General features: G+C 41.7%; 3 protein-coding genes and 1 long non-coding RNA gene across 6 annotated transcripts in view; 3 read left to right on the forward strand and 1 right to left on the reverse strand.

Annotated features, from left to right (window-relative positions):
• The first annotated feature begins 37 nt into the window (after positions 1 to 37).
• On the forward strand, positions 38 to 6,516 carry thnsl1 (threonine synthase like 1). Its single transcript, XM_074621697.1, has 3 exons — positions 38 to 609; positions 1,362 to 2,740; positions 3,117 to 6,516. The coding sequence occupies exons 2-3, from the start codon at positions 1,385 to 1,387 to the stop codon at positions 3,918 to 3,920; spliced, it is 2,160 nt and encodes a 719-aa protein (XP_074477798.1). The 5' UTR covers positions 38 to 609; positions 1,362 to 1,384; the 3' UTR covers positions 3,921 to 6,516.
• A 9,584-nt stretch (positions 6,517 to 16,100) lies between these two features.
• LOC141759382 (patched domain-containing protein 3-like) lies at positions 16,101 to 22,638 on the forward strand. Of its 2 annotated transcripts, none has more exons than XM_074621394.1 (5): positions 16,101 to 16,843; positions 18,199 to 18,320; positions 19,857 to 20,002; positions 20,313 to 22,419; positions 22,480 to 22,638. In XM_074621394.1, the coding sequence occupies exons 1-4, from the start codon at positions 16,133 to 16,135 to the stop codon at positions 21,878 to 21,880; spliced, it is 2,547 nt and encodes an 848-aa protein (XP_074477495.1). In that variant the 5' UTR covers positions 16,101 to 16,132; the 3' UTR covers positions 21,881 to 22,419; positions 22,480 to 22,638. The 2 variants fall into 2 exon arrangements, with proteins under 2 accessions (XP_074477495.1, XP_074477496.1); XM_074621395.1 differs by having other exon boundaries at positions 16,113 to 16,843; positions 20,313 to 22,435; positions 22,486 to 22,638.
• A 943-nt stretch (positions 22,639 to 23,581) lies between these two features.
• Positions 23,582 to 26,384, reverse strand: LOC141759312 (uncharacterized). The gene is made up of 4 exons (XR_012592096.1): positions 26,252 to 26,384; positions 24,303 to 24,620; positions 23,887 to 23,924; positions 23,582 to 23,693 (listed from the first exon to the last, which is right to left on the reverse strand). It is a non-coding gene; the product is annotated as an uncharacterized LOC141759312 (long non-coding RNA).
• Positions 26,385 to 26,572: 188 nt separating this feature from the next.
• gpr158a (G protein-coupled receptor 158a) overlaps positions 26,573 to 27,926 on the forward strand; it is a 78,070-nt gene continuing 76,716 nt past the window's right edge. Inside the window, exon 1 of one of the 2 annotated variants that reach the window (XM_074622066.1) lies at positions 26,573 to 27,838. In XM_074622066.1, the coding sequence (XP_074478167.1) occupies positions 26,991 to 27,838 (848 nt within the window). In that variant the 5' untranslated portion in view covers positions 26,573 to 26,990. The remainder of the gene's footprint in view (positions 27,839 to 27,926) is intronic. The other variant, XM_074622067.1, reaches the window with a different exon arrangement.

The following is a 27,926-nucleotide window of genomic DNA, read 5'->3' on the forward strand; positions in this document are numbered from 1 at the left end:
CATTTATTTTTTTCATTCTGCTACGGCACATATTAGCTCTGTATCGCATGCTTTCCACAAATAATCAACTGTCACCAAAAGCATATGTGTCAGGATATATTTTGCTATTGATCCTGACTCTGTTTCCATGTCTTGGATTATCAGAATTAGCATAACTTTGCTATTTTCACATGAATATGAGCCGTAATTTAGATTTCGGTTCACTGAAGTACAACATTCCGAGGAGCGTTTGAATGCAGCACAAAGGTGACTCATACTAGCAGCAGAGTGAGATGCTCTCTGCAAGCAGATGTTGCAATGCCAAAAAGTGGGGGTTTTAAGTGATTTAATCGTTATAGTTTTAATTCTGTGGCTAGATTGCATAGACAATAAAACATGGAAAGAATGTGAAGTGTGTTTGCAACGGGAAATCGGTGCACCTTCGACTTCTCATCAATTTTGTCCCTCCAGGCTGGCCGTAGTTGTTTGTGCATACTGTACTGGTGCTCTGCTGAAGTGTGTGTTACAGACAGAAAGGTGCTTTTCCTGTTAAATCAAACCTTTTAGTTGCCACAGACTTTACTAATAGATTAATTATCGAGTTTGAAGCACGGAAAGACACCATTACACGTGAGTTTACTGCTCATTAAACTATCTTTTATGATAACAGGTCACATGAACTACTGTCCTGTCCTGGCTGCAAAACATGTGCAAAGTTACAGCAGCCACTTGCAGCACTGTGTCAAAACACTAAAGGGAGATTTGTCAAGTATTTAATACTCTTATCAACATGGGAGTGGGTAAATATGCTGCTTTATGCAAATGTATGTATATATTTATTATTGGAAATCAATTAACAACACAAAACAATGACAAATATTGTCCAGAAACCCTCACAGGTACTGCATTTAGCATAAACAATATGCTCAAATCATAACATGGCAAACTGCAGCCCAACAGACAACAACAGCTGTCAGTGTGTCAGTGTGCTGACTTGACTATGACTTTGACTATCACTGCATGTGATTATCATAAAGTGGGCATGTCTGTAAAGGGGAGACTCGTGGGTACCCATAGAACCCATTTACATTCACATATCTTAAGGTCAGAGGTCAAGGGACCCCTTTGTTTGGAGCGTTATTTAGCCTCCTTCCTAATGAGCTAGTATGACATCATTAGTACCAATGGATTCTTTAGGTTTTCTAGTTTCATATGATGCCATCTTCACTCTAGCTTTAAAACTGAGCCCAGTACAACCTCCAGAAGATCGATTGCGTTAATGCGTTAAAGAAATTAGTGGCGTTAAAACTAATTTGTGTTATTATCGCGTTAACTTTGACAGTCCTCAGTAATTACATTATAAATGTTTTTATTTTCCACAGGATAACTGGCTGCTGTCTCCTCAATGGGTTTACTGAGCGCACTAAGAGCTGTCAGATGCTACCTGAGTCCCTTTCCAACATCAAAATCATGGCTTTCCACCAAAGCCTCCCAGCTGGGGAACAAGAACATCCTCCTCATGGGTGCTCCTGGAGCAGGGAAGTCCACAGTGGGGAGGATAGTGGCCCACAGACTGGGACTGCCCGTCATCGACGTTGATGACGATGTCCTGGAGAAGACGTGGAAGATGCCTGTTGCTGCCAAGCTGGCAGCAGTCGGCGGAGAGCGTTTCCTGGAGGAAGAAGGCCGGGCTCTGTGTAACCTCTCCGCCTCTGGGTGTGTTGTTTCCCTCACAGGCTCTAACCCTCTTCACTCTGCAGCCATGCAGCACGTCAGAGAGTCCGGACTGGTCGTCTACCTGGACGTGGACAGTGAAGACATCTTACAGAGACTCGCCAGGATGAAGGTGAACAGGATCGTGGGCCAGGAGGCGGGGGCGTCCATGAGGGACATCCTGCGTTACAGGAAGCAGTTTTATGAGAAATGGCTTGACGTGCGGGTGCTGTGTGGAACGGGGGACACGGCGGAGGAGGTAGCGGAGAAGGTGCTGAAGGCCGTGGAGAGATATCAGAACCACGCTGCAGAAACGTACGTGTCGACCAGGAGTGACAGCGTGGCCAATCAGAAGACATACTTTAGTGATGTGGTAGTCGAGGGTCTGGCCGCAGATGGAGGCCTTTATGTTCCCAAAAATGGCTTTCCACACCTTGATGCTCGTGAATGGCTGAGACTGACTGACATGTCGTACCCAGAGCGAGCGTTAGTTCTACTTGAAAAGTGCATACACCCGTTGGACGTCTCTGCGTTGGACCTCAGAACAATGATATTTAAGGCATATGGTTCTAACTTTTCTAGTGAGGCAGTAGCACCTGTAAAACATCTCATCCACAATCAGTATGTCCAGGAGCTGTTTCATGGCCCCACCGCCTCATTTAAAGACCTCGCCCTGCAGCTGATGCCGCAGCTCTTCGCCCACTGCCTCCCACAGATGTGCAACTACCTCATACTGGTAGCCACCTCTGGGGACACAGGAAGTGCAGTGCTCAGCGGCTTCAGCAGCCTCAGCAGCTCTGACACACACAGGATCGGTGTGCTGGTGTTCTTCCCAGAGGAAGGCGTGAGCGAGATCCAGAAGCTTCAGATGACGAGCTACAGGGAGGGCAACGCAAGGGCCGTCAGCGTCCGGTCAGACTTTGACTTCTGTCAGAGAAGCATTAAGAGGATGTTTGGAGAGTCGGGGCTGACGGGGCACCTTGCTGTAGAGTACGGCACAGTCCTCAGCACCGCAAACTCCATCAACTGGGCGCGGCTATTGCCACAGGTGGGTTGATCACTGAGAATTAATCGTGATTAATTGCAAATTAATCACACATTTTTATGTTCAATGAATTTCTTAGGTTTTCTAGTTTCAAATGATACCAGTATCTTCACTCTAGCTGTAAGACAGAGCCAGCTAGAGCCTCTTAAAGACAGCAACGTTGGTCAGGATCGCCAGCAATCCTGCAGGTCTCAAATGGTTAAAATGTCAGTTACAGTTTTATTAGATGTGCCATTTCAGAACATATTCTGGTGTATTTTCAGATAATTTCTTCCAGTAGATCTCTCTTCACAGTTTGCACAATTATACTCTAAAAGTTTTTGGCACTTTTATTTTTTGCAACATAACACAGTTTTGTTAACGTTTCGTCCTCTTGCAGGTGGTGTACCATTCCTCAGCCTATCTGGATCTGTGCAGAGACGGTGTTATCAAGTTCGGGGAGCCCGTTGATGTTTGCATCCCTTCCGGTAACTTTGGCAACGCCATGTCAGCTGTGTACGCCAAGCAAATGGGCATCCCGATAAGAAAAGTCATCTGCGCGTCCAACCACAACCGCATCATCACAGACTTTATCACCACAGGCGAGTACGATCTCCGGGGACGGCCTCTGGTGCTGTCCCACTCCCCGGCTATAGATATCCTGAAGTCCTCCAACCTCGAGAGGTTTATCTACCACGTCTCAGGCGGAGACAGCCGTCTTGTCAAGGAGCTGTTCACACGCTTAGACCGACGGCAGCACTTTCAGGTTCCTGAGCCTCTTCTTGGCAGGATACAGCAGGAAGTGCTGGCTGGCTGGTGCTCTGAAGACGACTGCTTGGCCGCCATCCAGAGCGTTCACACACAGACGGGCTACCTCATGGACACACACACCGCCGTGGCTAAAGTGGTGGCCGACCGGCTGCAGGACGGTTCGTGCCCCGTGGTGCTTAGTTCCACTGCTCACTACGGGAAATTTGCTCCCGCTGTGTTCAAAGCTTTACGAATCCAAAATATTCCAGAGGATCCCGTCGAGCAGCTGAAGAAGCTCGGATCGACCGCGTCCGGACCTGAAGGACACAGAGACATGATGAAGTGCCTGGAGGAAAGAGGCGGGAGGGGACACACTGTTTGTCAGGCAGACTACGGCGTGTTGGTGGAGCAGGTGGAGAGCATGATACAGGACTCCTTTTTGAAAGTTATGTAGGATTCGCTTTTGCTAACGCCCACCTAAATTAACCTTAAAGGGCGGGTCCATCTCAAATGGAAAAAGCTGTGACATAGGTTACCAAAGTAAGCTAATCAATAAGGTTATGAATAATGTGAACTCTAGCACCAGCTGAGTCAATGTTAGCTGTGCTAAGTTTGGAAATAACTGAAAGGGTATACTCCCCCGTTCTGCAAGGTAAAATTACTGTTTTTGTGAATGGAGTCTGGTGGCTTTGAAGAAAGCGATATAACGGCTTCAGTTTCCCTTCTGAAAGGTCCTTCTGCAAGGTCCATCTGACGGCGATGTAAAGCAGCTGTGGACGGGAACAGCAAGAAAAATATTTAGCCACCTAAAAACAACAATATCAGTTTAAGTGTACGCTATATTTAGAATATTTTCACAGCTTTACTTCACCATCAGACAGCCCTTTTTGACGGGAAGCTGAAATCGCTATATCGCGGTCTTCAAAACCACCAGACCAGACTGCATTCACAAAAACGAAAATTTTTCCTCGCAGAACACGGGAGTTGCTGTTCTACCGCTGCATCGATCAATTAGTTTGTTTGTGTTATTGTGGGACATAAGCGTGCAGACCGCCTTCTAAGTTGCTGTATGTAACGTTAATGCACTGACTATAAGGATGTATATATACTTTACATGTAGCAACGTCATCATGCAGAAACCTACGTCAGGTCATGTGGGAAAAAGTTTTTGGAAGGGATTCAGGAAAATAGCATTTTGACACTAAAACATAGGTACTTCGACCACAATTTGAATGTTCAGATTTGAGTACATAAGGAACACCACTGGTGCAGAATCATATAAAAAGCTAAAAAAAAAAAAAAAATCAATAATGGAGTAATCCTTTAATTTAAATCAGAGTTAATTATTTTCAAAAAGTATATTCTCCATGTGTCCTGTTTGTATCATGTACTCTTCATTCTTCCAATGAATTTGTAACTTTGTAAAGCAAATTTAACAAAAAACACAACAAAAAAGGTAAAATCTTGCTAAAAAAAACAAGAACATTTAAGAAAAAGTACCAGTTATAAGTAGACGTCGTCATAAAATTGATTTTAAAGACATAATTTAAAGGCGAGATCCTGCCAGAGAGAGCAACACGTTCACTCTGATTAACTATAAAATGGAGCTCTAAAGTCAATTTAAAGCCTATTGATTAACATTTCTTTCCCTGATTACCCAGAGCCCTGGCCCACTAGATGGGGATGTCTACCTCTTGGCCGCTGCTGTGTGGAAACACTGGTGCAAACATTGCAGTAACGTTATATGAGTCTATCGCTGTAGGGGGAATTAATCACTGGTAGAGGCAGAAGGTCAAATAAACTAGTAAATAGTGGTGTAAAATCAATATCTGCTGTCAGGGAGATAATCATTTTCTTTAAGTTAATTGTATGCTTCTGCATTGTACTCTACGTTGTAATAATTATGGGCAAGAACATTTTTAATTATATAACAAATGTTTTATTTACCTCATCCTCTTTCTTATTGCTTAAACTTTTTCTCTGCTGATGTGACGAAGAGTTACCAAAGCAGTATCTCACAGTGGCTTTAAAATACAGCTAATGAAATGATCTCCAGAGTCCTCTAATTGGCGGGTGAAGCTCAAGCAGCTGGTTCAGTCATCCAATCAGTGTCCGCTGACTCATTAACTACCTCACTGAAGGTAGTAAAAAACCTTTTCAACCACACTATTACTGGCCGTTTCTCTTTCATGTGCTCCTCAGCTGCTAACATTCAGGACCATATAGTCTTTAATAAGACGCTGTTTTTCTTTTTTTTAATCATGCTTTTTATTGTTTATTTAAGATAAACAACCTAAACCACAGCAAATAAAATAAAATAAATACAAAAAAAAATAAAAAATAATATGTATGTATAATAACAGATAGTAACTGTATATTGAAAAACAAAGTATTCAAAAACAAGGGAGGAGATTTTTTTAATACTACTAATAATAATAATGATATTAATATATATATAATATAATATAAATAATATAGAATAGAAAAAATACAGAGATAGATAAAAATTATAAAATAAATAAACAAAATATAATAAATTAAAATATATTTTCAAATTAAAATAAATAAATAAAAATGAATAAATATAGATAAACAAATAAATGAATAAATATAAATAAATAAAATTAATTAATAAAATAAATTCACATACCAGATTACCAATAGCTATATATCCCTGCGGTCTCACCACGTTAATTAACACGAACAGGATAGATACAGAGAACAAACTGTGCTAAAGCTGTTTTATTTTGTTCTCTTGAGAATATCACTATTAAAGTAGTTTGACAATTTGGGGAATTACGCTTGGGGAGAGGAAGTGGCTCCCATTTCCTCCTGACTTCATCAACAAGGAAGGGTATTGTGATTTTTGTTTTAATATATACCCCCAGAAACAAATGTAACTGAGGCGTTTCAGATACTGTTTGACAACACCGAACTGTGCTTCTGCTAAACTACGTCTCCAAGGCAGAAACAAGGAAATTACCTTTCTTGATTTTGTGTTATTATAGATGATATATTTTGACTGATTGATTAAAAGATGTCTTAATTAATTCATGTTGTGCTTAAATGTAGTTATTTTCCTCATGTTTGCTTTAATACAACGGCTTCTATGCCGGGTTGAATTTGGTGTATTTGGGGATGGATTTATGAAACTTGGTAATATGATACAACAGCTCTTGGTGTCCAACTAAACCAGACATCCGTCACAGGAAACATCATATAATGAAGAGCAGGGACGGTTCGGGCCTGAGGGTGATTTTCCGCCCTCCGACGTCACGCCATCCATAACAGGAGAGCCCAGAAACGACTCCGGTCTCCGTGGCTATCAGTCAAGTCATTTAAATCCAGGTGCTGCCTCAGCAGCAGGGAGGAAGCAAAGTTTCATAGATCTCCAGGATTGCTTATGACTGCAGTTGTTAAAATAGATGGAAAGTCGGGGCAGATTTGACAAAGCACTTTGCCAGCATGCCCTCTGATCTGGATCACTATCTCTCTCGGAGTCTTTGCCAGAACTGAGAGGAAAAGTGTTTTTCTTCACTTCTTTATTTTATTTTAAACTGTAAAAGTAGTAGGGCTGTCAAGGTTCGTTTTAATGCCACTAATTTCTTGCGATTTTTTAGGTTGTAGCGGGCTCAGTTTTTAAGCCAAAGTGAAGATACTGGCATCATATGAAAGTAGAATCCATTTCTTTTACCAAAGGACTCCATTCGTACCAACCATGTCATACTAGCTTGTCGAGAAGGAGGTTAAATAACGCTCCAAACTTTGGTGAGGAAAAACTTGCGTGACCTTTTTCAAAGGGGTCCCTTGACCTCTGACCTCCAGATATGTGAATGAAAATGGGTTCTGTGGGTACCCACGAGTCTCCCCTTTACAGACATGCCCACTTCTCATTCAGTCTATTTTTTTTAACTGTTTACTTACTTATTATACCTTTATTGTTGACTTGCTTATTTATTATAACTTTTTTTATTTTTACTGATGCATCTTGTTGTTTGCACTGTCCCCCTTTGCTGCTGTAATTTGCCTGCTGTGGGACTAATAAAGGATTATCTCATCTTATCATATCTTAGACTTTTTATTACAGGCAACACCATATTTATAGTATTAGAAAATGACACTAAAAACATTTATTTGTGTTCTTTGTTTAACTTTTTTATTTAAATATCCCCCCTAGCTCTGATGTAATTTTGTCTGTATTAATGACTTCTTTGTTTAAAGATAAGGTTAGGTTAACCAAATCTAAATATGCTAACGTTAAGCTACTGCCAGTGAAGGCAGTCAGCTCACAATGGAAAACTTTCCTCATTCCTCAGCAGCTCACTGACACTGGTGTGTCTGTGTTCAGTGGATGTTTTCACTCCAATGGGGGTGTTTATAGAAGACGGTCAATTTAGTTGACAGGAAAAACCAGTATAATCAGCAATGATTAACTCTAATAACTAACTAACTACAGAAGTGTGTGAGAAATGAGTGCAACGTCTACAGCAGCTCATCGGTTGTTTACTTTGTCAGTATTTGTGTGAAAATGAGAGAGCAGTCTGTGGTTTGACGTGATCCATGAGCTCTGGTGTTATTGGGCTCGTGACAAACAGATAGAGAGACGGAGAACGGTGCTGAGGGACATCAAGATAGATTACAACTTGCTTTTTTTGAATCAGTGCAATATTTTACAATCACCCCTCTCTATACGTAAGTTTCCATGCTTACAGGATGACAGATAGCTCTTTTTTGCTATGCATGACTATATCACACAGAACATGCTCACATACTGGAGGCTTCTTTCTACCTTGTTCCTTCTGCCTTCCTCCCCTCTGTGTCTGTGCTTTGCTTCGCTGTGAGCATTGGCCTTATTAATCAAGCTGCTTGGCAGGTGAATGTGAGGAATGGGTGGGTAAAATGTCTGAAGGGGGAGGAGGGTAGTGTGCAGGTGCATGTGTGTGTGTGTGTGTGTGTGTGTGTGTGTGTGTTGAATGGAAAGAGAGAGCCAGCTGTTGCTCAGCACCTAGTGGCCCACGGCTGGGTGAGCAAGGATAATTGCAGGTACCAGCCTGTTCCCATCTCCTTAATGTGAACCTGTGGCATAATGGAAACTGCTCTTTCACAGTGGAGGGAAATAGAAAGGAGAGAGGAGGAAATTAACGCATCGGAGGAGTTCGGAAAAGAAGATCCGGTGAAGCGGGTTGATTTGAGCTTCTGCTCCCCAGATCTCTGACTCTATAGTTTCTTTTCTCTCTGTTGAAATCCACAATGTAGTATTGAGATTTTGATAAACAGTGTTTGGCATCACTTTGGTCTACAAATGTGGTCTTTTCAGGGTTACACTGTAAAAAGGAAAGCTTGAAATAGTTTGCTTTAATGTGATTTTTGCCTACTTTAATTTATTTAAAATGTGCTAAAATATACTCATTAACAAAATGTAGGTACACCAGTTTCGCCAACTACTTTCGCCGTTGTTGTCTTGGTTACAACAGGGTCTCCTACAACGTTTTGAAGGGGTTTGCAGCCACCATCTGCGCAGTCCCAATACCCAAACTACCCAACATGTTTTCATCCCAACTAGTCACATATTGACGCTTTGTCAGACTCCTCTGCGTCACTTTTTGGTCGCAGTAAACACATCCTTAATGTAGTGAATTAAACAAAAACACTTGCTTAAAATTAAACAACAGAACTACATAGTTAAGTTTAGGTAAAAACAACATGGTTGGACTTAAAATTACTACGTTTGTACAGTGAAAATGTGACTTCACTTTGTGAACATGGGACACGAACAGCGGTCTCCTGGATGAAAGCTGTGTTGTTGGACCCATCCACCTCCTCTCCCTCTCACCTAATGTGTCTCTTTCGCTCTTTAAACTATGTCACCACAGCACTTTCCCTGAGCGTTTACTGTTGCCACGGATGGGTCTACATTATAGTTAATGGAAAGCCCGGTGCATCACATAGGTGCCGTGTGCGGCGGCATTGAACACAAACGGCCTTGACAAAGCGTCAGTATTTGACGCCCTGGGAGAGTGCCAGAAAAAAAATTATTATGTCCAATACATAGTATTCCAAATGCAGTATGCAGTATGCCATTGACCCTCAATCCTCTGTGCAGCAGATATATGAGCAAGAGGGTCAAAGTGCAAGGAGCAATGTTATGAGGAAGTAGTACGTCCCACTTGTATACTGTATGCAACAGTACGTACTTTGTAAGGGCAGCTGCAGTATGTACTAAAAGTAAAATAAAAAGTGAAAAAGTCACACGGAACGTAACCCTTATTTACTTCTCCTTGCACTGGCTGAAAGGTGTAAACAATGGTTCGTACTCTGTTGGAACAATTGAGGTTCCTACCATATGTGAAATACTTTGTTAAACTTTTTTAATTTCACAATAATTTGTTTTGTAAGTGACTTTTCTAAATGTCCCCATTCAGAAAGTGAATTGGATCAAAGTGTCCTTAAAGAGCATCATTAGCGTTGGTTTCAGAGGAATTGTTCTGTCCCATGATGGTTTGAATAACATCTATTTCAGAGGCTTTTCCCCTCCTGCCAAGAATAAAACCCACAGGGGACACTGAGAATCTTTGTCCGTCTTGGCACCAAAAATCGTCACATTTATAAACGTTGGCATGAAATACTGGCACCAAACATTAGTTCTGAAGTGGAGGTAAAACACTCGCCCACCACTGCAAAGACCTGAGTTAAATTACTGGCAGCAGCGCCGCTACCTTCGCCAATGTGCTTTCACAAGCACAATTGTGAGTATTTGAGTGGGAAGCCAGTGAGGGATCATATCCTGATCCAGCTCACATATTATCTTATATAAAGTCATAATGTAAAAGGGTTGAATATGCACATTGTGCATTGTACATTAAGCTAAATATACCAGAGTAATGCTCAGTTAGTCGAAAAATGATTTACTTGCATTTGTACCTAATGTGTACTATTAAATAGACCTTCGTAGATGGTGTAACATTTGTTGCTGATGATATAAAATGTCATAGGGCTGCAGCTAACGATTATTTTTATTGTCGATTAATCTGTTGATAATTTTCTGCCATCTTGAGATTTTAACGTCATTTGGAGCCAGAGTCTGTGCACCAATCACGAGCCGAGCACGGCCGTCAGCAAGAGAGACTCACAGCTGCCAATCATGACATCTCACCCCCTTTTTATAGCATCAAATAACTAATTAAAACCAAACTTATCGGAAAAATGAACACTTCAACATACATCAGCTCGATAAGAACTACCTAAAATGACAAAAAACATCTTTGGGGAAAATGTATTTGACGTGTACTTTGACTTTTTAGTTTGTCCCATCCGCTAACATGGAGGGGGTGGGATTTATGATCTATACTGCAGCCAGCCACCAGGGGGTGATCGAGATGTTTTGGCTTCACTTTTGGGGAGCTGTCATGTCTCCATCTTTATATACAGTGTACGGTTTGACCCCTGCGAGTTGAATCTAAAAGTCGGAGAACAAAATGACACGAAGCGGGGCTCAGTCAAAAAAAGCTCTGAAGTTTAATGAGCATATGTGAGTTTATATTACAAACTAGTTACATAAAGCATGAGCGTAAGCATATATAAGAAAGAGGCACCGGAGAAAGGAGGATAGTTCAACTTAAGTTCACCCAGATAAAGTCTGCCACAAATCTGAGGAGGTCGGAGTTTCTCAGCAAGGAATTAAACAAATTATTCATAACATAAAGTATATTTAATCTGTGAAACTGTAGAAGTTCCTGCACACAGGGTTTGTGACCTTGTGACCTTTCATAATGGCTTGAGGATGCTTGTTCTTCTAAAACAAGTTATCTGACCCGACACAGTGAAAACAGTGTGTGCATGTCTTTATATGTGTGTCTTTTTATACTCACTGCATAGTGAAGTGTTTTCCTCCGTGATCGCTGGTTTCTTTCTGGAAGCAAGAGCCAAACAATCAGCCAACACATCTCAACATCGTGTTCACCCGAGGCTTCCCTGCTAATTACCTAAGACATTGATTCGCACCCCGACATACAGTACCTGTGAGAGGAAGAGGAGGAGAGAGCTAATGAAGGTGTCAACGGGAGCTTGCCATCAGAAGATGATTGTTATTGGATTGAACTCATTTGCATTTTGATGCACACTCGGGGCTGAACAATACCCGGCTCTGCTGTTAACAGTCTTTGATAAGCACACAGACGAAAAAAAGCAGTGATTCAATTCAAGGTGAACAAAATAACTGAAGGGTCCTGAAACAGATTACATTTAACTGATGCCTCCATCGGGCTCCTGCATGGCGACCGTCTGCCAGGATCTTCTCCTCGCTGGGATGAAGGAAAAGAGAATCCATTTCTCACTCGCAGGATGAGAAATCAATGACCCCGAGATGGATCTGTGTGAAATGAGATGTGAGGCTCGTCTCGGAGGACTTGGCGGGGCTCAGATTGACAGCTGACTGACAGGGGTTAACTACTAGGGAAGGCGGACTGGCTCTGAGGTGTGAGACTGACCCTCTCGGACCCTGTGTTGAGGGCAGGGTGGATACATGTAGGCCGGATGTTGCTGGATTCCCAAGACATCCCTGTAATTGACCGTCTGCTGAGCCCAAGACTCCTTATTGCTACGCCTGTCAAGCTCTCCGTTCTTGTACGGCACACAGTTCGGTGGCAAATACCGCTCAAAATGTTTAGTATTTGTTGAAACAATAGAGTGATGCAGGAATCAAATCAAATCAAATCAATTTATTTTTGTATAGCGTCAAATCACAACAGAAGTTATCTCAAGACGCTTTATATGTAGAGCAGGTCTATGACCGTACACCATAGTTTTGAGACCCAACAGGATCCACCAAGCGCACTGTGGCCAGGAAAAACTCCCCGATTACTGGGAAGAAACCTGGAGCAGAACCGGGCGCAGGGCGGGCGGCCATCTGCCGAGACCGGCTGGGGGGACAGATAGATAGAGTGAGAGAGAGAGAGAGAGATAGAGAGAGAGAGATATAGAAGCAGCCACAATAGCAGTCTAGCAGCTGTAATAACTAATACAAGTAGGGCTGATAACACAAAACCAATAGTGGTGGATGGAAAGAGTGATAATACAACTATCGGAAAGCCAGCACTGTCCAGCATCTCTCCTCAGTACGTCCATGTGTGTTGGTGTGGGACGTCCCTGCGATCGATGCCCGTGCATTGGTTCCTGCAGCATCAGCATGCTTGCTGGGAGCTCTTGATGTCTTTGGCAGTGATTGAGAAGTGTTATTCTCCAGGCTGCCACATTGTCATTAGGTGTTGGAAATCCCTCGTTAGCATTGGTAGTCCCTCGTACAGACGTAGTTAATTAGGGATGGTAGCAGTTGGTGTCAAGCAGGCACCGACGCGGCAGCAGATGCAGCCACAATACCGGAGACCACCAAGATCCAGGTGAAACCCTGCTCCAAGTGTACCCATGCTCCAGGTATAACCTCGCTCCCTGGTGTGATCCCGCTCCAGGTATGACCTCACTCCAGGTGTGACCCCGCTCCACGGTTAGCTGCGAGACAAGGAGGCACAAGGACTCCCGGGAAGGAATGAAGTTAGTAACAACATGGACATGGGACATGAGTATATACAGAAGGAGAGGGGAGCTCAGTGTGTCATAGGAAGTTCCTTATGACAGTGTGTCATAGGAAGTCCCCCGGCAGTCTATGCCTATAGCAGCTTAAGTATAAGCGTTATCAAAGAGGAAAGTCTTTAGCCTACTCTTAAATGTAGAGACGGTGTCTGCCTCCCGGACTGAAACTGGGAGCTGGTTCCAGAGAAGAGGAGCTTGATAGCTGAAGGCTCTGGCTCCCATTCTACGTTTGGAGACTCTAGGAACCTCAAGTAACCCTGCATTCTGTGAGCGCAGTGCTCTAGTGGGGTAGTAGGGTACTATGAGCTCTTTAAGATATGATGGGGCCTGACCGTTTAGCGCTTTGTAGGTGAGGAGGACGATTTTAAAATCTATTCTGGATTTTACAGGCAGCCAGTGCAGAGAAGCTAATACAGGCGTAATATGATCTCTTTTTCTAGTTCTAGTCAGAACACGTGCTGCAGCATTCTGGATCAACTGGAGAGTCTTAAGAGACTTATTGGAGCAGCCTGATAATAGGGAATTGCAGTAATCGAGTCTAGAGGTAACAAATGCATGGACTAATTTTTCTGCATCATTTTGACACAGGATGTGCTTGATCTTCGCAATGTTACGTAGATGAAAGAAGGCAGTCCGTGAGGTTTGTTTAATGTGAGAGTTAAAGGACATATCCTGGTCGAAGACAACTCCCAGATTCCTTACGGTGGTGCTGGAGGCCAGGGCAATGCCATCTAAAGTAACTATATCATTAGATAATTTGTTTCGGAGGTGCTCAGGGCCTAGTACAATAACTTCAGTTTTGTCTGAGTTTAACATCAGGAAATTGCAGGTCATCCAGGTTTTTATGTCCTTAAGGCATGCTTGAAGTTTAGTTAACTGGTTTGTTTCGTCTGGCTTGATTGATAGATATAATTGAGTATCATCTGCATAACAATGAAAGTTTATGGAGTGTTTTCTAATAACATTGCCTAAGGGAAGCATATATAAGGTAAATAGAATTGGTCCAAGTACAGAACCCTGTGGAACTCCGTGACTAACTTTGGCGTACATGGAGGACTCATCGTTGACATGTACAAACTGAGATCGATCTGATAAATAGGACTTAAACCAACTTAGTGCAGTTCCTTTAATGCCAATTAAATGTTCCAGTCTTTGTAATAGGATGTCATGGTCAATGGTGTCGAAATGAGTCCTAAAACATCGAAATGAGTTAGCATTTTAGCACTTTCTGTTCCCTAGTCTTTGGGTTTTTTGAATGGGTTTTTAGTTGCGAATAACAAGGTCTGTGGTTAACACAAGCTTAAAGGGGACATATCATGCTCATTTTCAGATTCATGTTTGTATGTGGGGTTTTCTATTAGAACATGTTTACATGCTTTAGTGTTCAAAAAACATATTATTTTCTCAAACTGTCTGTCTGAACATACCTGTATTCATGCTCTGTCTGAAACGCTCCGTTTTAGCGCATTTCAACAGAATGGCAATGGAATTGCGTTGCTAGGAAACAGCTTGGCTCCATGTTTACATCCTGTCAGCTGATGTCATTCACATACACTGCAACAGGAAGTAAACTGGGACACATTTAGTGTGTTTACGTTTAAAAACGTGAAATGGTCTAAATATTGTAGATTTGTGACATCACAAATGAACAGAAATCCTAACGGCTTGTTTCAAATGCACAGTTTCTGAATACGGGCTGTGTGTATTTCTCCGTACATTGAGAATTTTGAAGTGGCCTGATGTTAAGGCATCATTTGCCCATTACAGAGAGGGGATACATTCTGTGGCAACCCGTAACTCTGAAACTACCTCGCGGTTTATGCCAGTCAAGTTGCAGTTTATATCTGTCCAAAATGTCATCAATTCACCATCTGTGTGAAATCGTCATAATTAGCATGTGAATTCTTGAGTTACGGACAAAAATGTTTGCACCAGATCTAATACAATCCAGGCGTTCCTGAGATATCGCGTTCACTAAAATGGGACAGAGGTTAGTCTCACAATGACCTTGACCTTTGACCACCAAAATCAAATCAGTTCATCCTTGATTCCAAGTGGATGTTTGTGAGATATTGCGTTCCTAATTCCAGGAAGATCCAGCTCTTATTGTGGAGGACTTGAATAAAAACACTTATATATTTACAGTTGCTGCCATCTACAATTCACAAAACGATTCATTGAACTTTAATCCTCAACATGTGAAACACAGGTTGACCATCCATCCATCCATCTGCAACCGCTTATCCCGTTAGGGGTCGCGGGGGGGGGGGGGGGGGGGGGGGGCTGGAGCCGATCCCAGCTGACATTGGGCGAAGGCAGGGTACACCCTGGACAGGTCGCCAGTCCATCGCAGCAGCCCTGCGATGGACTGGCGACAAACCATTCACGCTCACATTCACACCTACGGGCAATTTAGAGTCCACAATTAACCTAACCTGCATGTCTTTGAACTGTGGGAGGAAACCGGAGTACCCAGAGAAAACCCACGCTAACACGGGGAGAACATGCAAACTCCACACAGAAGGGTCCCAAGCCATATTCGAACCTGCAACCCTCTAGCTGTGAGGCGCCAGTGCTAACCACTGCACCACCGTGCAGCCCACACAGGTTGACAATATTTTTTATTATCTTGTTTTCATATCAGTAATCATGCATAGTTGTGTTCTTTTAAGTATAACACCAATGAGAAAATGAACTCTGATTTAGTTATGTAGTTACTCAGTTATGGCAAGCCCGGGAATGCTTGTGTTGTAAAGTAATAAAATGCGACACCTTTGCCCGTGATTTTCTGTAAGTCACACTTCTGTCTGGGAACTCTTATCATTTTCTCAGTTTGGATAAGAGCTGACTTGTCTTTTCCTCTTGCATCATTTTACAGCTTACGGAGAAGCACGAGACTACCAGTAATACTTTCCCTATTTCTTTTTTTCTCCTTCCTGGTATAAGATCAAGCCTTTATTGGTCAAAGAGACTTCCTCCGACCTTCCAAAGATAGGTGTGTAAATAGCGCTACAATCTGCACAGCCTTTAAAAGGAATGTAATTCCTCCACATGTGAGCTACCTGTCCTGTAACTGTGAAGATGGGCTGCAGACGCACAGACTGCCTGGCAAAGCCTCTGTCGGGCCTTTTTGAAAAACTTGGCTCACTCGTAGGCTCCTATCCTTTATACTTTTTTGTGATTCCTCTCGTAGTCTCAGCGGCGCTCAGCGGAGGCTTCACTTTTCTCAAAGACAGGGAGGACAACGACTTTGAGCGTCAGTTCACACCCAGCAAAGGACCCTCGAAGGCGACGAGAGCTTTCGTCAGGGAGAACTTCCCCTACAATGACTCCATGTTTTCAGAGGACAGGTTGTACGATAAGGGCATCTTTGCATCACTCATCGCTGTATCGACTAATAACTCAAACATACTAACAAGTCCAGCCTTTGAGGACATCATCAACCTCAACAATAAGATCCTTTATATCACTGTGTACAACGGGAGCCTGGGATTCAACGACTTGTGTGCAAAAGCCAATGGAGAATGTGTCTCAAACGTCCTCCTGGAAATCATTAACTCCGATGAAACCAGCATCATCTTCCCCGTACACACGCACAGATCCAGTCCGGTGTTCCTGGGCTCGGTGCTCGGCGGGGTTATCACAGACGCCAACAGCTCAGTCATAAGTGCTCAGGCTGTAAAACTCTTCTACTACTTAGATAACAAGGAAAGCGCAGCTGACGCCTCAAAATTATGGCTCAGAGGATTTAAAAAGCTCTTATCAGATGAAACGGACAGCAAACACATTGACGTACGTATCACACTGCTACTGATTTTGTATTTTCATTCTTACATAGCGTTTCTTTCGTTGTTCTCTCTGAAAAGCTTTCTGCCATATTCTTGGATATTTGCCATGGCTTTGTGTGGTCAAATTTGAGTCTGTCTTTGTTTTAACTAAGATGTAACAATGATTATTTAATTAAGCACTGGACAACTACAGCTCCCATGAGGCTTTGACAGTGTACCAATTGAGCATGTTTCAGCTTTTCAGTGAGAATAACACCATATTTTTTGGAACAATTTGGTTGTGAAGTGGTATATTTTCCTATTTTTTTTGAGAAAATCTGAGTTTAGATTATTATGTAAAGATTTTATTATGCCTCCACACCGGCGACAGTCATGGCCGGAGACATTGTAAGGTCTGTCTGTCCGTCTGTCCCATTCTCATGAATATCTCAGGAATGCCTTGAGGGAATCTCTTCCGATTTGGCACAAACATCCACTTGGACTCAACGATGAACTGATTAGAATTTGGCGCTCAAAGGTCAAAGGTCAAGGTCACTGTGACCTCACATCTGTCCCACTCTCATGATATATCAGGAAAGCTTGAGGGAATTTCTTCAAATTCACAAATTTGGCACAAACGTCCTCTTGTGGATGAACTGATTTTGGTCAAAGGTCACTGTGACCTCACAAAAAAAACGACTTTGGCCATAACTCAACAATTAATTTGCTAATTATGACAATTTCACACAACTGTCTTAACAGGATAAAATGATGAAGTTGCACAGACATGGATGTAAACTGCAACTGCCTGATGTGAATTTCGCGTAACTAATTGATTTTGTTGCCTCAACCTTACTGTGGCCGTTACCGTAGTTTTGTTGGGTGGCATAAAAATGACACACAAAAAGGCTAAAATGCGTTCTCACGACACGTGTAATGTCTTTGTAATGTCATGCTATTTACACGCCTTCCCATGAGATCGGGTTGGAATTGTAGTATGTCACTAACAGAAGTAGATGAAGGATTTTGAGGCATAGATTGCAGAATATTTCTCCTTGAATACATTTAGCACCAGAAAATCGACAAAATAAAGGTGGATTTTGTCTCATAGCGGAAAACATAGCGATGTTAAAATAAGTACTGTTAATGTACAATAAAATAGATGCATTTTCTAAACATATTAGTTAACACCCTGTCTGCTCCAACTGTATCTTTACACTTCCTGTTCAGATGATGTGTTTGGCAACGTAGCAGAATCACTGCTTTGTTCTGAAATCCAAGCTGTGCTGTCACTCTGGTTTTATTGCTGTTTTGACATCCGTGTGTAAACACCGTTTTCTGACTTCATGTTGGCGTCTCTCTCTCTTTGCTGTACTCTAGGTGTCTTACTACACCTCCAAATCCAGGCAGGAGGAGATTGACAGTCACACCACAGATGGCTTCCCTTTATTCCTCATCACTTATGCCTGTGCTATCACCTTCTCGGTGATATCCTGCCTGAGGTAAGAAGTGATCAGTGACTGTCACGCAACGCAGTGAGCGATTTCCTGACTGCGGGCAAGTCCGGGACACAGAGAGCTGTTGTTTATCAAAGTGACTGATACAAGAAAGCCACATGCAGGTTACATGTAGTGATCATAACAATGTCAGCATTGCTGTTTCCAGAGCAGAGTTATTGCAATTTAAGAATGTTACATTTTTACTTAAAGGATAGTTTGGGTTTTCTGAAGTGGGGTTGTATGAGGTACTTATTCATAGTCAGTGTATTACCTACAGTAGATGGCGGGCGACGCCCCCAGTTTGGAGAAGCAGACAAGAGTACCAGCACGGGAGTAAAGCAACGTACTGCTGTGGACGGGGGCAGCATCAAAACGTATTTCAGACACCTAAAAGAAAGGCCCACCTAAAAGGATTTAGAATATTTTCACCACTTTATCTTGCCGTCAGACAGCCCTTTCCGACAAGGAACTGAAGCCTCTCAGCAAATCCACCAGACTCCATTGAAAAAAAAATTTAATTTTACCTCGCAGAACATGGGAGTTGCTGGTCTACCGCTTCCTCAATTGATTCGTTTTTTTGTGCTATTCTGTGAGTTTGGTGAATCTGAACTAATCAAAGTTGAGGCAGAGAAGGCAGCGTAACACCATCTTTTCACCCTGGTGTTAAATTTTTTTTCGAATCCTCGGTTTTAGTTTTACTCAGTGGGCAACCTGCGGGTCTGAAAAGTGAAGCCAATGTGTGAAGTACCTTAAACCTGCATTCTCTCTAACAGCCAGCAGGGGGCGACTCCTCTGGTTGCAAAAAGAAGTTTGATTGTATAGAAGTCTATGAGAAAATGAGCCTACTTCTCACTTGATTTATTACCTCAGTAAACATTGTAAACATGAGTTTATGGTCTCAATCTCTAGTTTCAAGTCTTCTTCAATACAGCATGATGTTCATTTAGTAAATGATGGTCCCATTTAGAGTCAAATAGACCATAAAGCAGGGGATGCTTTAGGGCGTGGCTACCTTGTGATTGACAGGTCGCTACCACGGCGTTGTCCGGTCTGGGAGTTGTCCGTGTTTTAGTCTTACAACTTTAACCCTTTTACAGTATGTTTTCAGTTCATGAAAGTTAATTATAACTTTTTAGTCACTTAAACGGTCCGACAGCATTTGGTTGCACTTACTCTAGCTCCACCCTCTCGTGTCGCTTCTGGTTGCAAAAAAACAAGATGGCGAAGGCCAAAATTCTGAACTCGAGTTTCAAAACAAGTCAACAAACCAATGGTTGACATCAGGGTGACTATGCCCACTTCTTATATACAGTCTATGGCTTTACTGTTTGTTAAAGTTCTCACTAAATATGTCAATTTTAGTACTTATTGCTAAAAACATGCATGTGTGATGCCAATAAGCAGGATTATTCTGAGGCGGCTCAGGTTGAAGTTGTCAAGATAAAGTGTAGAATAATGGACCTTGCTTACAGTTTACTTTATTAGCTGCATGATTTTGATTGCTACACCAACAGCACCCTTTCTCTACCTCCTTGACAGATTGGACAATGTGAGGAACAAGGTGTGGGTGGCCGTCTTCGGTGTCCTCTCCTCGGGCCTGGCTGTTCTCTCCTCTTTTGGCTTGCTGCTTTACATCGGAGTGCCATTTGTTATTACGGTCGCAAACTCTCCTTTTCTGATACTCGGTGAGGAAAAAGCCCCCTCGTCCTTTTTTGTTCCAGACTGTAGTTTTAGGATGTAGTGCAACATCCATCAAGTAATATACTGCATTTACATAAAAGTGACTGAATGTAAAGAATATCTATATGGTGTTTTGCAGAGCATTAAATTTAACCGCTTCATATATTTTAAAGTAGATCAGTTCATCATGTTTTATAAGCATTTTATGTTTTACAGTAAAAATCTAGTAAAATGTTTAAAGTCTCACAAATGGAAATGCTCAAACAAAGTGTCAGTATCTCAAAACTGTCATCAATTTTACTATAATTTTTCCAGGAATCGGTCTGAACAACATGTTCATAATGGTGTCCGACTGGCAGCACACCAACGTGAAAGACCCGGTGTCGAAGCGCATGGCTCACTCCTACAAAGACGCCATCATGTCCATCACCATCACCGCCCTGACCGACCTCTTCAAGTTCTCCATCGGCGTCACGTCCGACTTCCCGTCAGTGCAGTCCTTCTGCATCTACACCAGCGCCTCCATCGTGTTTTCTTACATCTACACAATCACCTTCTTCGGAGCCTTTCTGGCTCTAAACGGGAGGCGAGAAGCCGGCAACAGGCACTGGCTGACCTGTGTGAAAATACCATCAGACGACAGTGCTCATCATTCTGAGATATATAACATCTGCTGTGTGGGAGGCGGATATGATGAGAACACCGGAGCAGAGAAAAAACAACCGGCGAGTAATTTCTTTAAAGATTACTACGGCCCGTTTCTGATCAAACCGTGTGTCAAGGGAGTTGTAATCTTCCTTTATGTGTTATATTTAGCTGCAGGTATTTTTGGTTGTACACACGTGCAACAGGGGATAGAGCTCTATGATCTGGCAGCTGATAACTCCCACGTTACCAGATTCAATATGAAGGATAGACAGCATTTTTCTGATTACGGTCCATCTGTGATGCTTATTATGGATAGGGAATACCCATATTGGGTTAAACCCATGAGGAACCAACTTCAGTGGTGCATAGAGGACTTAAAAAAGCTCCAATATGTAGATGGGGATGTCTATACATCCTGGCTGGATGCTTACTTGTCATACGGACAAGAAAGAAATTTAAACCTTGATTATAAACATGTTTTTATCAAGAATCTGCCTCACTTTTTAGATTTATTTCCATTTTTCAAGCAAGACATGAACCTCACTGGGAATGGCGTCTATGCGTCGCGGTTCTTCATTCAGACTGTCGATATCGCCAACGCCAGCATGGAAATTAAAATGCTTACAGGTCTTAAAACTGTCGCAGCCAGATGCAGACCATCTTTATTAGTCTATAACCACATGTTCATCTTCTACGACCAGTACGACGTAGTGGTTAAGAGCACGATTAAAAACGTTGGCGTGATCACAGCCGTGATGCTGGTCGTCTCTCTCCTGCTGATTCCAGACCCGCTCTGCTCATTATGGGTGACTATTTCCATTGGTTCAGTGACTGTTGGGGTAACTGGTTTCATGGCGCTTTGGGACGTCAGCCTCGACTCCATATCAATGATCATTTTCACCGTCTGCATCGGTTTCACCGTCGATTTCTCAGCTCACGTGTCTTACGCATTCGCCACCAGCAAGAGAGCGAGTCCCGACGACAAAGCCGTGGACGCTCTCTCCAGTCTAGGCTACCCCATCGTCCAAGGGGCCCTGTCCACCATTTTAGGGGTGATAGTGTTGGCTACGTCTGAGTTTCACATATTCAGAACCTTTTTTAAGATCTTCTTTCTCGTCATGTTTATCGGGATGCTTCACGGACTCATCTTCATCCCAGTAATTCTGACGCTGACAACGTGCAGATCAGGTAAAGACGAAAGTAAAGACGAGAGTTTGAAAAGCACCAAACTATGACCACATATACCATATTTACATGCAGATCCTATATAAAAATGTATTCCAAAACAGGTAAGGGATATTGTACGGGGGTTTCTTTCACATATTCGCTTATTACACGGCTTCTTACTTAAGAAATCAATAATTTGACACAAAACCGGTCTGACAGAGTCAAAGATCAGAACTGCTCCCACAGCAACGTTCTGCTATAAATAAATAACAGACCGTAGAAGTCAGTTTAAATCATTTGTTAAATGAACAGTGTGTAACATTTAGGAGGATCTATTGACAGAAATAGAATATAATATTAAATAATATATAAGTATTATATTATTCATGTTTTCACGGAAGAAGTTTCAGTTGGTTGCAATCTGCAACCTCACCACCAGATGCCGCCAAATCGTACACACTGCACCTTTAAAGCAAAATGTTTCCAGTTTTTGAATGTTGTTTTAAAAAGAATCTGGATGTATGTATCCTTTAAATGAAAAAGAGCCTTTCTAATTCAGTGATATTTCCCCCAACATATTTATGGAAGACCATGTATAAGTTAAGGTGTATTATATTTTCTAAGTTATTCATTTTGTTGTCTTTTTCTTAACTTAATGGTCGTTCAGATGAAGATTTTCAATGATTTTGTACATAGCTATCTTTGTATTCAATGCTATATAATGTAACCATAGTTGATCAAACTTTAGGTTTAAATAACCATAAATTCCACTGGAGGTGTTCACTATTTTACCATTTTATATATGACAATAAAGTCTTCTGTTTCTTATTGAATTGTTTGCGTACTTTGTACTGTTGCATAGAAGCTGACATTAAAAAAACAGCTGTTCCAACACACTCATTCCAGCAATACTTAAACTTTACACTTTATTACCATCATTAAATACATACAGGTACATACTGTACCTGAAATTTGACCTCTGCATTTAATCCCTTGTGAAACTTGTGTATCGCTCAAGGACACTTTAACATGCAGACAGTAGGAGCCGGGGATTGAACCGCCATCCTTGCGGTTAAAGGACAACCCTCTCTACCCACTGAGCTACAGAAGCCCCAAAACAAGAATACAAGAGACGTTTATAGGCCATGCTGCAAGGCTAGTGACATTGATTAAAATGCAATGCCCCTTATTGGTAGAGTTATATCAAAATGTATAATTAGTGGAGCTCATCAGTGTGCTGCGAAACCCTCAACTAGCCTCTGACAGACTATATAATAAAAAAGGATTCATTTTATTTCTGAGTGGCTTTTCTTTCATAGGCAGCATTAACAACTGATCGTTGTCCAGTCATTTGTTTTCTTCACATGGTGTTGGAATGAAACACTTCAATGTCACAATGATGAATCAACCCGGTCGCACTAAATAGTGTATGAATGACACGGTAATTCACAAGTCATTTTGCATGCAATAAGAATTTTGTTCTTTCTTTTTGCATGTCATTTATAGTCTGTATTGACAAAGTGTTGTTGAGTTATTTTGAAGTTAGTGACATGCTTTTTAGTGATGTTTGTGACATGTTTCCTGTACTTCTGTGACGTTGTTTCGGTACATATTTTACTTAGTTTATGTACATATTTTAAGCCCACTATGATGTTTCTCCTAAACCTAACTAAGTGGTTTTATTGCCTAAACGTAACTGCGGCCGCTACCGTTGTTTTGGTGCATGGCATACAAATCCATCCATCCATCCATCCATCCATCCATCCATCCATCCATCCATCCATCCATTTTCTTCTGCTTATCCGGGGCCGAGTCGCGGAGGCAGCAGGCTTAGCAGGGAATTCCAGACATCCCTCTCCCCAGCACATTTTCCAGCTCTTCCTGGGGGTAAAAATGACACGTGAAAATGCTAAAATGTGTTCTCATTTCCTTATAATGTTGTGCTATTTATACGCCTTCCCATGAGATTGGGTTGGATGATTGATGTGTATTATAAATAAGATTGGCAAAGGATTAAAATTGGGTATATACACTGCATATACAAAAGTCATTTGAACATGCACCATTCACAAACCTTACAGCTCAGATCTTCTACAATACCAGGTATCAAACCTGTCATATGGAGCAGGAAAAAAAGCAGATTTTCCCTTTAGGTAGTCATACTTTTGAAATGTCACATTATTCAAAACGGCACGTAATTAAGCTGCAATTTCTCAATTCCAGGAATTGGTGTTGATGACATTTCGTACGTCTCCAACTGGCAGCACATTAACATTAAGAACCCACTGTCCATGCAGATCGTTCACACCTCCGAAGAAGGTGCTAAATCCACCTTCATCACTGTCATCATCACCATGACTGATGTTTTAGGACTTTTTTTGTATTGCTTTAATTTCCCTCTCTGCAGCATATCGGTCCGCACCAACATCTAAATGGAAAGAGAACGAAAAGCAGATTCACTAAATTAAGAAAATGTTTTGATATACTGACCATACAGCTGTAGAGGATCAAGCTTTCCCAATTATTTCCTCTACAGTGGTGCATTGATGGCAGTTGCTGGATTTCCTGTCTCAGGCTTTTTGCTTGCAGATATCAAGATTTCGAGATAGGGCGAGCAAGCAGCCTCTTGGATGCAGCTGTTGGTCAAGAAATCCAGGAGGTCTTCAGGTTCCAACTCCCAGCATCCCCGGTGGCCCTCGCAGCACGCAGGTTGACTCTCAGCTCTGTCACCCTCCGTCACGCCTGTCTTCCTCGCCCTCCTTCCAGGACGAGATGCCTGCAGCCCACACAGCGTGACGTGACATGCCTCTACACCCAGGAGAGACCGAGAGAGAGTAACCTTGGAGCTTGAACTCATACGAAAGAGAGAGACTGATAGATTGGTAACGTGGTAGAGAAATAGATCATTAGATCTGCTAATGAAACCCAGATCCTTCAGCGTACTGTGCTTAGCGAACACGTGAAGGAGCAACAGCCTGCTTCAACTATAAATTAGTTTATTGATTAGAGACATGTCCAGGTTGAAGGGGAGGCATGACTGAATTCCCACAAATAGGCCCTGTAGGTTTGGAGAAATGGTTGCCCAGTTTCATCTTAAACTAAAAGCAGCAGTACGGTTACGGATTACAAAGAAGCATCTTTTTGCTATGTTACAGTTTGCTTGGTGCAGTGTAGGCGGAGAAGCCCTAAGGACATCTATGAAGTTTGCTTCTGAACTTTTTACAGTATTTGACGAAATGTCAATTTGGTTTTTCAATATTTTTAAATTGTATTTAAATTATATATATAATATAATATTATTCTAATATTATATATATATATATATATATATATATATATATATATAGTGTGTTGGATATATATATATATATATATATATATATATATATAACAATGATTAAAAAAACAACAATACTTGAGGTCAAGTTTATCCATAGGGTATGGATCACCCATCATTCAACATTGGGATTTGGAGGTATTTATATTTGGAAAACAATATAATTATTAAGGCTAAATGCCATCGGCACAATAAGCCCCAAAGGACATTAAGAGAAAACAAAATACAAAAATAAATAAATAGAATAGAATAGAATAAAATAAACTGACTACATAATAATATATAATGCATATTTTCTCTGTTGCTTTTAACATCAGTGATTTTGTTTTTTCAATATTTTAAAAATTGTTTTACAACTTAACCCACCCCTCACCCATCATTCAACATTTGGATTTGGAGTCATTTATAGTTGGCAAAAAAACATTTTTAATAATTAATGCTAAATTTAAAAATAATGGCACTATTGGCCCCCAAAAATATTAACATAAAACAAAGCAAAAATAAAAATAAAGAAGAATTATAAATAAAATAAAAATAAAAATGAATATATGCAATAATAATAATAATAATACTAATAATACTAATAATAATAACAATAATAGTAATACAAATAAAATAAATAAATAAATAAATAGACTAGAATAAAATAAACTGAATATATAATAATATATAATGCATATTCTTATAATCTTATAATAATAATAATAATAATAATAATAACAATAATAATAATACAAATACAATAAATAAATAGAATAGAATAAAATAAACTGAATATATAATAATATTTAATGCATATTTTCTCTGCTGCTTTTAACATCAGTGAATTTGGTTTTCAATAATAATAATAATAACAATAATAATAATAATAAGACAAATTAAATAAATAAATAAATTATCTTGAATGCCAAAGTGAATAATAATAATAATAATAATAATCACAATATTAATAATAATAATAATAATAATAATAATAATAATAATAATAATAAATAAAATAAATAAAATAAATAAAATAAATAAAATTCTCTTGAATGCCAAAGTGAGAACAAATCTCAATGAATCAATCTAAATTAAATGCTTAATTTTGATAAAAACCAACCGAGTCTGACTTCATGTGTTTCAGTGTTTCAGCACCGGACAGCTCCCTCACCGCTCCACCGAACGCTGCTCAGTGATTGACAGACGCTGCGGCCAAAGACGCGCGTCGCTGCTGCTCCTGGAGCTCCTATGAGATGATGGAGAAGACGGGCTTTAATGTGTCTCGGTATAGGCCTACCTACTTCTTAATAATGCTCGATGTGGTCGGAAGAGGGCGGAGTGCCATGCAAGTGAGAAAGCTCCCTGACTCTGTGCCTCCTAAAAATATATATATAAATATAATAATAATAACCTGCCTCCTTCTTTTACCCCTCCCTTCCCTTCTCCTCGGTTTGATCCAGTCTATGTAGCTGCACTCAGAGAGTCCGACGCACAGCAAAGACAAGACAGTCTGGAGAGAGAGAGAGAGAGAGAGCGAGAGAGAGAGAGAGAGAGAGATAGAGAGGTGGGAGGAAACAGCTGCAAGCGGATCCTCCACATCAACAAGCTGGATGAGGATGAGGCATCTGTAAGGAAGAAGAAGGGATTTAGTGAAGACAGAGAGGGGGTTCCTCACGTTTCCCCCCTCCTAAGCTTTCTGGATTTGCAAGATCAAGAGGCGTGGAGCATGCAAGAATATCCTACAAGTGGTGAAGCGATGGTTTAGCTGAGCAATTTGGCACATTTTTCTTTTTTTTTACATCACGCCCAACGACACTGTGCCATTCCAAATATCTTTGCACGCGTTTTCTGGAAAGGAGATGGCTGTTTTCTGGCTGTCGTTGCTGCTGCATGTTGGATTTGTGCTCGCATCGAACCATAAATACGCGCACTGGGAAGATGCGAGAGACGCTCAGACGCACCGTCTGCAGCTGCAGCATCTCCGAGCGCCTCAGCATCCTCCTCCAGCATCACCCGGGGAGACGACGCAGAAGATAGAGGAGCATCTCCCCAGAGTGGTCACTGCTTTCCTCCACACTGGCGACTCCACCACCTTGAAGCACGCCAACTGCTCCAGGAGGTACGAGCTCACCTCTCTGCAGGGAAGGTCACAACACCTCTCCTCCATGAGCAGCGTGCTGGACACGGTGCTGCACGCCACCAACTTCCTCAACATGATCCTGCAAGCCAACAGGTCCAGGGAGCAGAGTCTCCGGAGAGATATAGAGTGGTACCATGCTTTAGTGAGGAGCATCCTGGAGGGAGATGCAAAGATCCACCGGGCCGTGGTCACTTTCATCGCGGATCCCACTGTGGAGGGGCCCTCGGTGCTCCTCCAAGCCACCAGGGCCGGTGGGGAGATAGTCCTCCAAGACCTCTCCAGCGTGGCCCACCACCATCTGCACAACCGCACGGTGGACACAGAGTGGTACCATGATTTCAGAGACAGGAAGAAGAAGCCCAGTTTCCATAAGAGGGTGCTGAGCCAAGATTTCACATCAGTGGACAATTCTTTAAAGAGAGGAGAGAGTTTTATCCCGGACAAGACGCATGTCAAATGGTCTGCGCCCTACCTGGAGTGTGACAATGGGAATTTTGTCCCCCGTTGGCTTCTGACCTTATCGGCTGCTTTCTATGGCCTGAAGCCCAACCTGGCTCCTGAATTCAGGTAGGCACAAACCATCCATCCATCTATCCATCCATCCATCCATCCATCCATTCATTCATCCATCCATTCATCCATCCATCTCTCCATC

The sequence above is a fragment of the Sebastes fasciatus genome, chromosome 21 (genome assembly GCF_043250625.1).
Source record: "Sebastes fasciatus isolate fSebFas1 chromosome 21, fSebFas1.pri, whole genome shotgun sequence".
NCBI classification, from domain to species: domain Eukaryota; kingdom Metazoa; phylum Chordata; class Actinopteri; order Perciformes; family Sebastidae; genus Sebastes; species Sebastes fasciatus.

Coding starts and splice junctions, on each gene's coding strand:
- thnsl1 (XM_074621697.1), top strand. CDS start 1,385: ATGGGTTTACTGAGCGCACTAAGAGCTGTCAGATGCTACCTGAGTCCC. Junction 2,741..3,116: donor GGGCGCGGCTATTGCCACAG/GTGGGTTGATCA, acceptor GTCCTCTTGCAG/GTGGTGTACCATTCCTCAGC.
- LOC141759382 (XM_074621394.1), top strand. CDS start 16,133: ATGGGCTGCAGACGCACAGACTGCCTGGCAAAGCCTCTGTCGGGCCTT. Junction 18,321..19,856: donor TCGGTGATATCCTGCCTGAG/GTAAGAAGTGAT, acceptor CCTCCTTGACAG/ATTGGACAATGTGAGGAACA. Junction 20,003..20,312: donor CTCTCCTTTTCTGATACTCG/GTGAGGAAAAAG, acceptor TAATTTTTCCAG/GAATCGGTCTGAACAACATG.